Consider the following 13,136-nt stretch of genomic DNA (forward strand, 5'->3'; position numbering starts at 1 on the left):
TTTTTAAGAGTAATCATATAGTTGAAGGTAACCCAAAATGCAGGATTGTGGATGTGGCATGTTAAAAAAACAGTAGCAATACCATTATGAAATATGGAAGAACATGTCAAAAGTAATAGGTTGTGACCAAAAATGAAACTGTTCTCTCTCATGCCATTCAAACACAGAAATACAAAATCTGAAGTAGAAACAGTAGAATGAAAACCAGGTGATGGAAATTTTCCATTGATGCTTGAAAATATTTGCTGTGTACGTGGGAACACACGTGTTTTCTGAATATGAGGGTATCTATCCCTTTAAGCAATTTTATTTTATTCAACTTTTGCCAGAACGCTGGGCCTGAGTAAAGGAGGTGTGCCTCACTAAACTTCTGTCATCCTTCCTCTGCTCTAGCATTTTTAGCCTAACATGCACCTTAAGCACTTGTCTTTCAGGTAGTGATCCAGAGCACTGTTTGAATACCTGAAAGGGTTAAGAATCCATTTCTTGAACCTCCATCTATTCCTAATGTAATAGAGGAACCCTCTGTAGTTCCTTTAAATGGCAGCAAGATGGCATAGGATTTTCTCTCTCTTAACCTGCTTTGAAAGCACCATCACGGACTGAAAAACTTGAAATAAATCAGGAAAGATGTGACAGACCTGTGTCCTCAGCTGACTGGAGACAGAAGCATGGCTCTCTGTAGTGGTCTGCTGTTGATTTAGGACGTTCCTATTTTCAATGCAGAAGGAATGAAGTGGGTTTGCTACGTAGTGTGGGAACATCTGCTTGTTGCTGTGAGCTACTTGTGAAGGATTTGGCCTGGCTTAAACTATGGTGTAGTTTCAGGTCTCACTTTAAGAGAGCAATCCTTTACAGTGTCTAATAGGAGATAAATCCCCCGCAATCTAGGAGGAGATAGTGACCTACTGCATCACATAGACACACACAAGTTTATGGGACCGGATGGGATACACCCGAGGGTGCTGAAGGAGCTGGCTGGGGTGCTCGCCAAGCCGCTTTCCATCATTTACCATCAGTCCTGGCTGACCGGGGAGGTCCCGACAGATTGGAAACTGGCCAGTGTGACACCCATCTATAAGAAAGGTCGGAGGGATGATCTGGGAAATTACAGGCCTGTCAGCTTGACGTCGGTGCCCGGGAAGCTGATGGAGCAGCTCATCCTGAGTACCATCACACAACACATGTGGGACAACCAGATGATGAGGCCCAGTCAGCATGGGTTTATGAAAGGCAGGTCCTGCTTGACAAACCTGATCTCCTTCTACAACAGGGCGACCCACTTATTGCATGAGGGAAAGGCTGTGGATGTTGTCTACCTTGACTTTAGTAAGGCTTTGACACCGTTTCCCACAGCATTCTCCTGGCAAAACTGGCTGCTCGTGGCTTGGATGGGCACACACTTTGCTGGGTAAAAAACTGGCTGGATGGCCGGGCCCAAAGAGTTGTGGTGAATGGAGTTAAATCCAGTTGGTGGCCGGTCACGAATGGTGTCCCCCAGGGCTCGGTTTTGGGGCCACTCCTGTTTAACATCTTTATTGATGACGTAGACGAGGGGATCGAGTGCACCCTCAGTAAGTTTGCAGATGACACCAAGTTGGGTGGGAGTGTTGGTCTGCTCGAGGGTAGGGAGGCTCTGCAGAGAGATCTGGACAGGCTGGAGCGATGGGCTCAGGCCAGCTGGATGAGTTTCAATAAGGCCAAATGCCGGGTTCTGCACTTGGGCCACAACAACCCCCAGCAGCGCTACAGGCTTGGGGAGGAGTGGCTGGAGAGCTGCCAGTCAGAGAGGGACCTGGGGGGGATGGACAGGCGGCTGAACATGAGCCAGCAGTGTGCCCAGGTGGCCAAGAAGGCCAATGGCATCCTGGCCTGTATCAGCAATAGCGTGGCCAGCAGGGACAAGAAAGGGACCTTACCCCTGTACTCGGCACTGGTGAGGCTGCACCTCGATTACTGTGTTCAGTTTTGGGCCCCTCACTACAAAAAGGACATTGAATTACTCGAGTGTGTCCAGAGAAGGGCAACGAAGCTGGTGAAGGGTCTGGAGCACATGTCGTACGAGGAGCGGCTGAGGGAACTGGGGTTGTTTAGTGTGGCGAAGAGGAGGCTGAGGGGAGACCTCATCGCCCTCTACAACTACCTGAAAGGAGGTTGCAGAGAGCTGGGGATGAGTCTCTTTAACCAAGTAACAAGCGATAGGACAAGAGGGAATGGCCTCAAGGTGCACCACCGAAGGTTTAGACTGGATATTAGGAAGCATTTCTTTACAGAATGGGTTGTTGGGCATTGGAATGGGCTTCCCAGGGAGGTGGTGGAGTCCCCTTCCCTGGAGGTGTTTAAGAGTCGGGTTGACATAGCACTGAGGGATATGGTGTAGTTGGGAACTGTCAGTGTGAGGTTAATGGTTGGACTGGATGATCTACAAGGTCTTTTCCAACCTTGATGATTCTGTGAGAAGCACTGTAAGTGTAAAAGCAAAACAGAGTATCACAGGGAGATATAATACAATATCATCAAGCATATGTACCAAAGAGTAAATAATGAAGAACCTTCTTTCAAACCTCAGGCATGTGAATGTGCTGAGCTGTTGGAAACAAGTTGAGAGCAAAGCTCTTAGTGTCAGTTGTACACAAGGAAACACTCACTCCCTGTCTGAAAATCAGGAGAAAGCTGCACAGTAAAATATGGGCTGGCATGTTCTTGTACAGAGCAGTGTGTTTGAAGTTCTTTAGAAAGGAATCAGGAGACGTCATGTTTTCAGAGATTTACCTGTTTTGAGTAACAGCAAACAGTGAACAGTAAAAATCACATAACACACTTAAATTGTTTGGCTTTCCATGATGACCTCTCCAAGGAGAGGTGTTAAAACATAAATCTCTCCTGCTTGCTTGTGGGATTTGGCAAGGATATGTCTGCGGACCACATGGAATTTCTTGGTTCCCAGCCAGGATTCCTCTGTCATGCCTCCAGTCCCCAGCTCTCGTAATGACTGTTGGAGTGTAACCGCCTTCCCCTCCCCTCCCACCCCATGCCTCTGCACCTGTCATGCTCCCACCGGGGGTTTGAAGGTGCTGTGCCACGCAGGGGCCTTGCTTCATACCAGGGTGCCAAGGGCGTTCCTCCTGAGCGCAGTGCTGACTGCCAACAACCCTGAGCTGCTGCGGAGGCGGCCCTGCTTTCCAGTTCACAGGACGTGAACTGGGAGATGAGCCTCTGAGGAAAGCAGCCCGGCTCTGCCTGAATTTGGCTCGGTGCACGTTGCTCAGCAGGCGGTTTCATGGCAGGTGACCTGGGTACTACACGGGGCGCTGCGTGGATCTGCACTTCGTGAGCAGCCTTTGTCGTGGGCAAGACAGCCTGGACTCAAGACATTTTTGTTACCAGTTAACACAGACTTTTGATCACTGACTCGTATATTGAGAAAAAGAGAATATAAACAATTAAACACTTAGGGAAACACCCTTCCTCCCCCTCGCCTCTTAATTGAGCCGTTAAGGCTCAATTTAAACGGGGCACTTCTCCCTCCTTCCTACTCCCCTTGCAGCCGCCACGCCTCACACTCAGCCCCTCCCACTGCCGCCGGGGAGGGGGGTGGGGCGGTGCGTAACGGCTTCTCCTTCTTTCTCCTCGTTCTTTACTCGTTTGTCCCTGGCTCCAGCGTGGGTCGCTCACGGCCCGCAGTCCCCTCGGGTCTGCCGCTCTCCTGGGCAGCGGCCGCGGGAGCGGGGCGCCGCTGATTGGCTGGCTGAGGGGCGGCGGGGCGGAGCGCTGCCGCGGGAGCGAGGCGCCGCTGATTGGCTGGCTGAGGGGCGGTGGGGCGGAGCGCTGCCGCGGGAGCGGGGCGCCGCTGGTTGGCTGGCTGAGGGGCGGTGGGGCGGAGCGCTGCCGCGGGAGCGAGGCGCCGCTGGTTGGCTGGCTGAGGGGCGGTGGGGCGGAGCGCTGCCGCGGGAGCGAGGCGCCGCTGATTGGCTGGCTGAGGGGCGGTGGGGCGGAGCGCTGCCGCGGGAGCGGGGCGCCGCTGGTTGGCTGGCTGAGGGGCGGTGGGGCGGAGCGCTGCCGCGGGAGCGAGGCGCCGCTGATTGGCTGGCTGAGGGGCGGTGGGGCGGAGCGCTGCCGCGGGAGCGAGGCGCCGCTGATTGGCTGGCTGAGGGGCGGTGGGGCGGAGCGCTGCCGCGGGAGCGGGGCGCCGCTGATTGGCTGGCTGAGGCTCTGGCGCGCGAAGGGTCGGGGGCCGGTCGTGGTCGTTTCCACACAGCGCGGCCGCCGCTGCCCAGACCCTGCCTGGTGCACCCTTGCGAGTTGGTCTTTAGTCAGGTTTTAGCAAGGCGTTGAGATTCTCCCCGGTAATAAACTCAGGTTTAAATAAATAACTGGTCAGTAGTGGTGTTTGGGTTAAAACACGACTGAATGGCTTGTCTTCTGTGAGGAATGAGGGTGGGGTTTTTTGGTTTGTTTTTGAAGCTATTCTTTGAGGAGGCTGTTGGGATGGACCTGTTAGTACTCTTTATTTTCAGTTCTTTTGTGATTTAGGTATAGAAGATAGTAATTATTTGACTCCCCCTATGTCCTTCCAGAACTGGAAGACTGTAGGACTGACATGAGAGAAGGTAGCTTGTCACCCATGGAAACCCCATGTTAAGCTTCTGGATATTTTTGGTAGAATTAGGTAGAATAGAATACAATTGCCATATATAGAATTATTTGCCTTGTTTCAAGCTGGGCAAGTGCGCTTCCCACCTGTGAGGCAGCCCCTGCTTTCCTCTGCACTTGGGCTGGCTCTTGTGGTGAGCAAGGTGCTAAAATGGGACCTGCTAGCATCTGATAGAGACTAAGAGTGCTGTGGCCAAACTAAGGTATTAAGAAATCGGCTAGTGGATGAAGATGGTCCAGATCTTTAACCTGTAGTCTAGAGAGAATGGGTTTAAAGCCCTTGTGAACTCCGTGCATTTGAAGTTGCTGGTATACACAGAGGTAACAGAAGAACAGCTCACAGGAAGGAAGGAGGATTGAAGTCTGTGGGTCGTGGAGGGGGGTTTGGGCAAGAGCCGGTAGAAGTGGGGCCTCTCTGCATGGGGGAGAGGTGGAGGGCCATAGGAGACAGTCTGATGAAGTGTAAGTGCCCTTGCTCCTGTGAGAAGGGGCAGCAGCCGTGGTGAGCAATGTTTACTGAAGACCCTCATCAGTAGCCTGGTGGCCCATCCTCAGGCTACTTTCAGCATTGCCTTGTGGTTGTCCTTCATGTCTCCTCCCAGTAAAAATTAAAGTCTCTTTTTCATCTCTAGGCAAAGTCAGTTGCCAGACTCCCCACCGGACTCTGGATCGGAACCGTGTTCTCCACCACAGCTCCAGAGTAGGTCACATGAATTCAGCCTCTCCCAAGCTCATAATAATGTCTCCAGCTCCTTGTCCTTACTTTCTTCTCTGTTTACTTCTTGTAGCCCCATGGTATGACACTATGTCGCTCAGTGGGCTGCAGCCTCCGCTCCCCTGTCCATCTGCTGTGGCACCCAGCAAGCTTCCCTGCAGGTTCATGGAGACTTACTCAGACCCCAGTGCCAGTGGGCATCCCTGCACCATTCCCCAAGGCTGCTGCCTGAAAACAGAAAATGCTGTGACTCCTTGGAATAATTCTACATCGTCCAGCAGTTTGAGTTTTAATTCTTCATACCTTCAGCCGAGTGCATCTCAGATTTCTAGGTAAATGATAAATCTTTTATGCAAAGGATGAGACAGATACAAAAAAAGGTAGATCTGGTAGAAGACATGGTTTAAGACGTGTAAAATCCCCGTAGGTGTAACATTTTCCACAGGATGGCAGTGTTTAGACATTTTTGACACACTTGTGGTTGAGAGTTCTTTAAAAATCTTGATTGAAGTTCAGACTGGAAGTAGGAATGGATTTCAATTTTGAAAACGTTACAAGGCTAAAGAGAGACCTCCAGGTGCACCATAACTGATTATTCAGGTGTTTTGCAATACTAACTACAGGGATTTGTCCATAAGGATCTTGTAGGTGTTCTGACAAGTGGCATGAGAGAAAAATAATTGTCATATCTGTGTAAGCAAGTGAAATGGTATTCATATACCATCTGCCATATTCACCCACTAGCGTGTTGTGGATGCTTAATTATTTAAAATGCGCTGGGTAGTGCAAGCATCCAACCATGATACCTAGTAAGAATTAATTGCATGCCAGAGGGGGGCCTCTCTGGTTGTTGGGAGAGAAATGTGAATTCATCAGTGTTAGTCCTGGGCTTGCAGATGCTCTGACCCTGTCTCCTCTTCTGTACAGAGCTCAATTATGTGTTAGACGAGGGTGAAGGAAGCTGGGCCTGGGTTTCTCAGTGGAGCTATTTGTGTTCTTTCTTTGTTTTCCAGTAGAAGATGCCAGTTAGTCAAAATCATATTATTTTTTGAGGGAATACTTTGGTTATTGGAACTTAAGATATAAAATACTTCTTGACCAAATATGGAACTTTTGAACAAACCCAGAAAAAGAATAATTAATGTGGTGGGTAGGCTTTTCTTCTACTTGTGTTTGTACCTTAGTTTGAGTACATACTGGGCCTGACTGAGACATGGAGTTTGCCTTGTTTTTTTCCCATCCAGAATGAGTGACCATCTGTTAGGATATTCTAGTTTACATTTTATAATATTGAAATTTAGGAATAAGGCTTTTTGCCTTAGCACAAAGGAGCATTTTTTGAAATCTCACTTTCTGGAAAAGGGGAAAACAGTTACCTAGTAGTTGCCCTTTGAGATCTCTTCATTAATGCATTAGTTTAACCACTACTAGTGTTTTCTGTATAAGAAGGAGAGTGAGTTCGTGCTCAGTGCAGCACAGTTATTCAAGATAAAGCTGTGATTTTAATACAAATGTCAGGAAACAATAAAACATGCACTGTGTAAATTTTTGAAAAGAGATAAACTTCTCTATTCATATGAAATAAAAAAATAGTTTATGTTTTGGAAGTAAAAATTGCATAATTCAGTTTTAAAAAGCCAACAACACTCACCTGCCCCAGGCAAATTAGAATCTGGGTGACAATACAGTTGGAATGGGATAGTTGGGTGTTCTCTTGTTATGATTCTGCAAGATGTGTATTTAAACTTATAAATGAGTAATGCAATGTGTGTTTTTAAAAAAGTATTTCTGCAGCATCAGGCAAAAAAAGGAAGCTCTCACAATTACTGGGAGATGCCACTGATTCTCCAGTCTTGTCTCAGGACTCCAGGCAAGGTAAGCAACTGTGTGAAGATGAAATGTAATGTTTCATGCCATAGACGTTTAAGAGTACAGTGACTTCTGGCTCTGAAAAGGTGGTGGTATTAACAATTTGTACTCCACTATGAGGTTTGGAGGAATTTACCTTTTCAGTGTTTTTGAAAACCAGGACCTATTTATATTTGGTGAAGAGGGAAGTGTTAGAGGTTCATGTTTCATGAGGACTCTCTGTACAAAATATTCTGCCCTTCTCCATGTGTGAGCTTGCAGAACGTGGATGATACCATACTCTGCTGACTTTGTTTGGTGCTGAATTGACTGGGCAAAGAAACCATCTTGGATCAACTTGACAGGGAATTAATGTGGTAGATGAGCAAACAAATTGCAGTTTCCCTTTATCATCTCAACTCCATATTTTTTCTACAAAGTGTAGCCATGCGGAAGCTTGGTAAAAGCTGGGTGTTCTTCCCCACACCTTCCTCAAATTAATTGGTTCGTTGTTTTATCAAGATAAAAATGCTAAGCTTATACCAATTGGTAGAAAAAAGCTTATCAAGCACATACAGAAATGGATCAGCTTCTGTGAAGTGAGGCTCTCTGTGAATGAACAGTTTGTAATGAACAGTTTATCTGAGGAATTTCACCCTTGTCTGTTAGTGGAAAATCTGAGAGTTACTTGTTATTTCTTCAGAGCAAGTTATTTTTCAGCATTAAATCAGTCTTTTAGACTACTTTTAATGAGTAGCAACTGGATTTACTAAGTTACTTTTCCTTTGGTATCTTTTATTTGATCAGTGTTGCTTGATTGGGACTGGTCCTCTAAGTCTACCACTGCTGGAAAGAGAGGATGAGAAGACACTTCTGTACCTAAAATTGCTATTGCTTGTTTTAATATGTAAAGACAGAGCTTTGAAATATGCTTTTCCTGGGAGTCACTCTTAATAAAATCATACTGACACTCGTGTTATTGGAAAAAAGATCATTTAGAAGTGAGATGTGAATTTCCTTACTGTGGCTTTTTTCTTATATTTTCATTCTGCTTATGTCAGATGTGGGGAATTGCAAATGAAGCTTGGGCCTGAAATGATTCTGTAGGCTCTCTCTTATTGTGCTGCCACTGGCTGTGGATGGATCTTAGCTTATATGCTCGATGACATATTTTCTTCTGTCCTTACTGTACTCCATTTACCTGTCTCTCTTATGACATTCTCCTCTGTCTTCATAAAATGTGTAATACCTCAGAAAGCATTAACTAGTCAACCAGAGCTTGTGATGAATGTGCTTGCTATTGGAAAACTGTGCCTCCTACTCTGGAACAAAGTACGTGTTGCAGTGAGTTGGAGTATATTCAGTTTAAACCTGTAGTAGAGAGAATGGGAAACATGTAATTATTTTGTTTAATTGCTTCTTGCAGTGTTGTAACTGTACAGTAAAATGCTTAGCTTGCTTTTTTTTTTCTCTTTTTGTTTCCCCAAAGGAAACTATCCATTCTTTTGGAGAGAATAAAAATAGCAAGTGCTACTTGTGTAATATTTTGCAAATCAGGAAAGCTGAAAAATTTGTTTTCTAGGGCAAGGGAATATAACACAACCTTCTGGAGTAACTGCAAAGGACAATCAGATTTACATATATATGCAATATTTTTGTGCTTTATATGTATGTATATATGTAAATATATTTATAAAAATGTTTATGCAGGATTTTTGGCTAGTGACAAAAGTAATAACTGAATTGTCACTATCTCTCTACAGCAACTGTTAAGGACTGTGCAGCTGAAGTGCGAGAATATGACAGTGATGGACAGAATGCAGCTTTGGAAAAATGCTGTCAAGCTCTAACATGGCAACCATATCAAACTTCTCAGTGGAACAGCTTATTTAACTCTAATTATGAAAAACTGTAAGCACTGATATTTGCACTTGGAAAAAGTGGTTTATTGGTTTTTCTTCTGCTGGTATTGTAGTTTTGTAGAAATAAATGATACTTTTGGCATCCCTTGTTCTTACTGAAAATAAGACTGGAGAAGGAGATATAGCAGGCATGATGGAATATGAATCTGCAGATGTATCAGATAAGCAGAATTTTAAACACTGGTTGAAATTCATGCCAGTTTTTCTCATTTCCTTTCAGGGGTTTAAGGGAAAAAGTAAAATGAATTTAACTTTAAATATCTGTTCATTTTTGTTTCTTTTGTCAAGCACATTGGGGCAAGTAATTACTGAGCATATGGCACCTTTCCCTCTAATGGCCTAAAACATTAAAGAAAAATGGAAATAGAAGATACCTGTAGTACTTCTAGGCGCATATAACCTAAGTCTTAATAACTATAGACATATATATTTAGAGTTTTCCTGTATACATCAGAACTGTAAATATTTTTTTTTGGCCACATGATCTTGCAAAGGTCATTCCAAGGTCACTTCACATCCCTGGTTTTCTCCATTTTCTCCATGTGAATGGTCCCTTACAACAAAACCCCTTCTAGAGTGCCTGGTTTATTCCCCAGGATTGGTGCAAGCAATTTGTCACTGTCTTCACAGGACTTAAATAGTATAGTAAATTTTAATTTTCCTCTAGCCCAACTGCTAAAAGCACTCATGGGAGTTTGGAGTGTATCAGTATCAGTGCTGCACACTGACATTTGTGCACAGTGTGACAGGGGCAATACACATCTTACTGTGTCCCACACAACCCTTCTTCTAAGGTCTTGACATGACAAGAGACAGCTCAGTGTCCACACCTTTCTACTCTTAGGAGCTGGATGGACCAAGAAACCTCCAGCTGTGTTTGTGATGTGAATTGTCACTCTAGATAGAAGTGGCTTCCAACTCCTGTTACACTTTCAGTCTGCAAGTACATGAGAGAGCTGTGAGCTGATGGTGGGAGATTGCTCTCCTGCCACTACCCAATTACTTGTTGGTTCCCATACACTTAAAATTGAAATTCCAGACCTACATTTCTTTGTGGCCTGTGTTGACAAAGAAGAATGTGATGCTGAGCGTTAAAGCATCCAAATACATGTACTGTTGCCATTACTGTGGAAGGGGATTGAGGTATTATTTGCAGAGGAAGACAGTGTTGCTTTTAAGTGAGGTCAATAGTGGTCCCTTTGTTCCAAGATGCACTATAATTACAGCATGGTGCACAGATTTTCTGAGTAGTGATCCTGTATTCTGTTAGTCTCAAAAGAGGCATGTGCTTATCACTGCTCAGTGTAGATGGATTGGTCCTGTACCTCAGAGTTGCTGTGCCCACTTTAGGGGTGTTTCTCAGGTTAATTATTATTTTCCATTTTATTAATCCAATATTTTAACCTTTTGATTAATTCATTTTTGCAACAAAATGCTGTTAGCTGAGGTAGATTCATTAGAAAAGGTTACTCTACCATTAATTATGACCTGCATTGTGTCTGCTTAGCACTTTCTTAGCCCCTTGCCCCATTACTATTGTGATTGGTGGGACTGTGTTCCAAAGATGTTGTCTGAAGACTCAAATTCTAAATAGAAAGAGGAATTCGAAGTGTATTTCTAGTAGGGATGCTTGTGTGACAGGGATAGTCCTTGCTACCTAATTGTTCTTCCAAGTTTTACTGTACTGCTTGGTAAGACTGACCATTCTTTGTGCGATCAGATCAAAATTAGTATTTGCTCTTGGTTACTATAAATGGCATACTCAGAAAATGATAAACATGAAATTCCTTTTTGGGAGTTATTGTCCCAAACAATTCAACTTGGAGAAATGGCAATTTCTACTTTTGCTTCTAAATCTGCTTGCCTGTGTGTAAGCAAATACTCTGAAATTGCTTTAAGAATATCAGCTAATGAACTTGCTTCACACCTAAATCTGAAAAATTACTCCTTTTTCTACTATGAAATGCACACATTTCCTACATAAATAAAAAGATTTATCAGCTGTAGGGAGAAACTGAAGTTTTGCTTCTTTAATAATGATGGTTTGAGGAGATGATAGACACTTCATATAATTTTAAATATGAATTAACATATGACTTAGTAGTTTTGAAGTAGTTACAAAGTAGTTTTATCATTATTCCGTGTCCCAGATAATCAGTGATTGTTTGAAGGGGGCCTTTTGTTCATAATTTATAAAAAGATAATAATGTCTGTATGTTTCTTGTAAAATCTGTACGTTTTGATTTTTCCAACTAATAATGTGCAAACGAATGGATGAGTTCTGAAAAGCCATCTTCAGTAATTGTGTTAATGAGAGGTTCTCAGTAGCATCAGATGAGATCATCATTATCAAACTTTCATTAGCAAGAAAAGTCAATGCCCATGTAAGAGAACCTTGCCACATAGTCCTATTTCAGAATTATCCATCACTTAAATCAGAGGACTGGAAACATTATTGGGATGGTGAGTTCACTGTCTCTTTTAGAAAGATCTTTTGATACCTTTCCTTGTTTGCTCTGAATCATAAGGACAGAATACTCTTTGGGTGACAAATTAGTCTTTTGAATAAATAGGTTTTCCTTAGTTGGGAAAGGATGGACAATATTATAAAGGAGAGTTTTATAGTCATCTGGCCAGAGAGTCAGTATCAATAGCTTTTCTTGTAGCTTGAGTAAAGCCTTATTTGAATCCCAGCAGCTTCTGCAGAAGCACTTGGTGTGGGAATTCAGGAATAAACTAGGGAGCCTTGCTGGCTCATTAGCACATTGTTGTCTGTAGCACTCATTCAGCTCTGTTTTTTATAGCAATGTTATAATGAATGATTGAATACACTAAAAGATTTGGTTGTGCTTTTAGGTGCACAGAGTTCCTTTATACCAGATTTGTAAGTGAGGATTATGTAAGCCTCACCACCTCTGGTTTCCAAACATTTTGTGCGTCAGACTAGAATTAGAGTACATTTTATGTGCATTTTCATTTTTACACCTCTGAGAGGCTAAGAAGAGAATACTGCTAGAACCGGTGATTGTAAAGATGTATTTTGGCTCCCATTCTGTCAGTAAAACTCCAATGGATTTTCAGACCACATCAAAAATACAGCTCAAGATGTCACTCAAATATGCCTGTACTTAAAGTTGCTATTCTTTCTTATTGTTTTTGTAGACCTGCTGTAGGATATCACATTGTCACAGATAAAGGATTTAATTTTTCAACAACAGATGATGCCTTTGTGTGCCAGAAGAAGAATCATTTCCAAATCACAGTCCATATTAGAATCACTGGACATCCAAAATATGTCAAAACTCAGCTGGGGGGGAAACCAATAGAAAAGTTTTGCTTGAAAGCTTTTGGAATAAAGGCAAGTATTTCTCCTCTTTGTGACTTTTAATAAGTTAGTATGTGATTATCCATAAAATGAGGTAAATAATTGAAATTAACTCTTTTCTTAGTAATTTTTGACTCAGAACTGAAAAAAGAACTCTTTTAAGTTGCTAGTGGCTTCTGTGTGGAACTCTTTGCAAAAAAAGTGATGTTTTAGGGACGCTTGTGCTGCTATATGCTGAAAGACATCATGTTTGCCTGTTTGCCATGGTTTCACTGACTTCCCTCTCTTTGTCTGAAATTTTGTTCCCTCTGTGGGCAGTGCAAGGGTGTCAGCTGTTGTGTAGGTGGCCAGTCTACCCTTTTGGTCAAAAAGATGTGTTAAAAAAAGTCACAAAGCAAAGAAAAGTATCAAATCTATTTTTCCTGAACAGTTAACGTGAAGAAAACCAATAAAATTTCCTCATTTCTTCTTACCAGGCTTTCCATTTTCATTTTAAGAACCAAATTCTTCCCAGCCAATATAGGTCCATACGCTTGCATATACAGAAGTAGTAAGAAATTTTAATCTTTCTGAAAGATTTGATGAGTTTTTTTACTTACTACCAAAATTCAGTGATTTAAAAAAATCCATGTAGCTGTTTTACAAGGCAGTTACTACCAGATTTGCTTAATGC

At 43.4% G+C, this 13,136-nt stretch overlaps 1 protein-coding gene across 1 annotated transcript in view; it reads left to right on the forward strand.

Moving 5' to 3' along the window:
* MYRFL (myelin regulatory factor like) overlaps positions 1 to 13,136 on the forward strand; it is a 49,311-nt gene that overhangs the window by 9,164 nt on the left and 27,011 nt on the right. The window contains 5 exon segments of the mRNA XM_074869376.1: positions 5,286 to 5,353; positions 5,442 to 5,700; positions 7,152 to 7,243; positions 8,980 to 9,127; positions 12,301 to 12,496. Coding sequence (XP_074725477.1) covers positions 5,286 to 5,353; positions 5,442 to 5,700; positions 7,152 to 7,243; positions 8,980 to 9,127; positions 12,301 to 12,496 — 763 coding nt within the window.

Source organism: Strix uralensis, chromosome 5 (assembly GCF_047716275.1).
Source record: "Strix uralensis isolate ZFMK-TIS-50842 chromosome 5, bStrUra1, whole genome shotgun sequence".
Classification (NCBI taxonomy): domain Eukaryota; kingdom Metazoa; phylum Chordata; class Aves; order Strigiformes; family Strigidae; genus Strix; species Strix uralensis.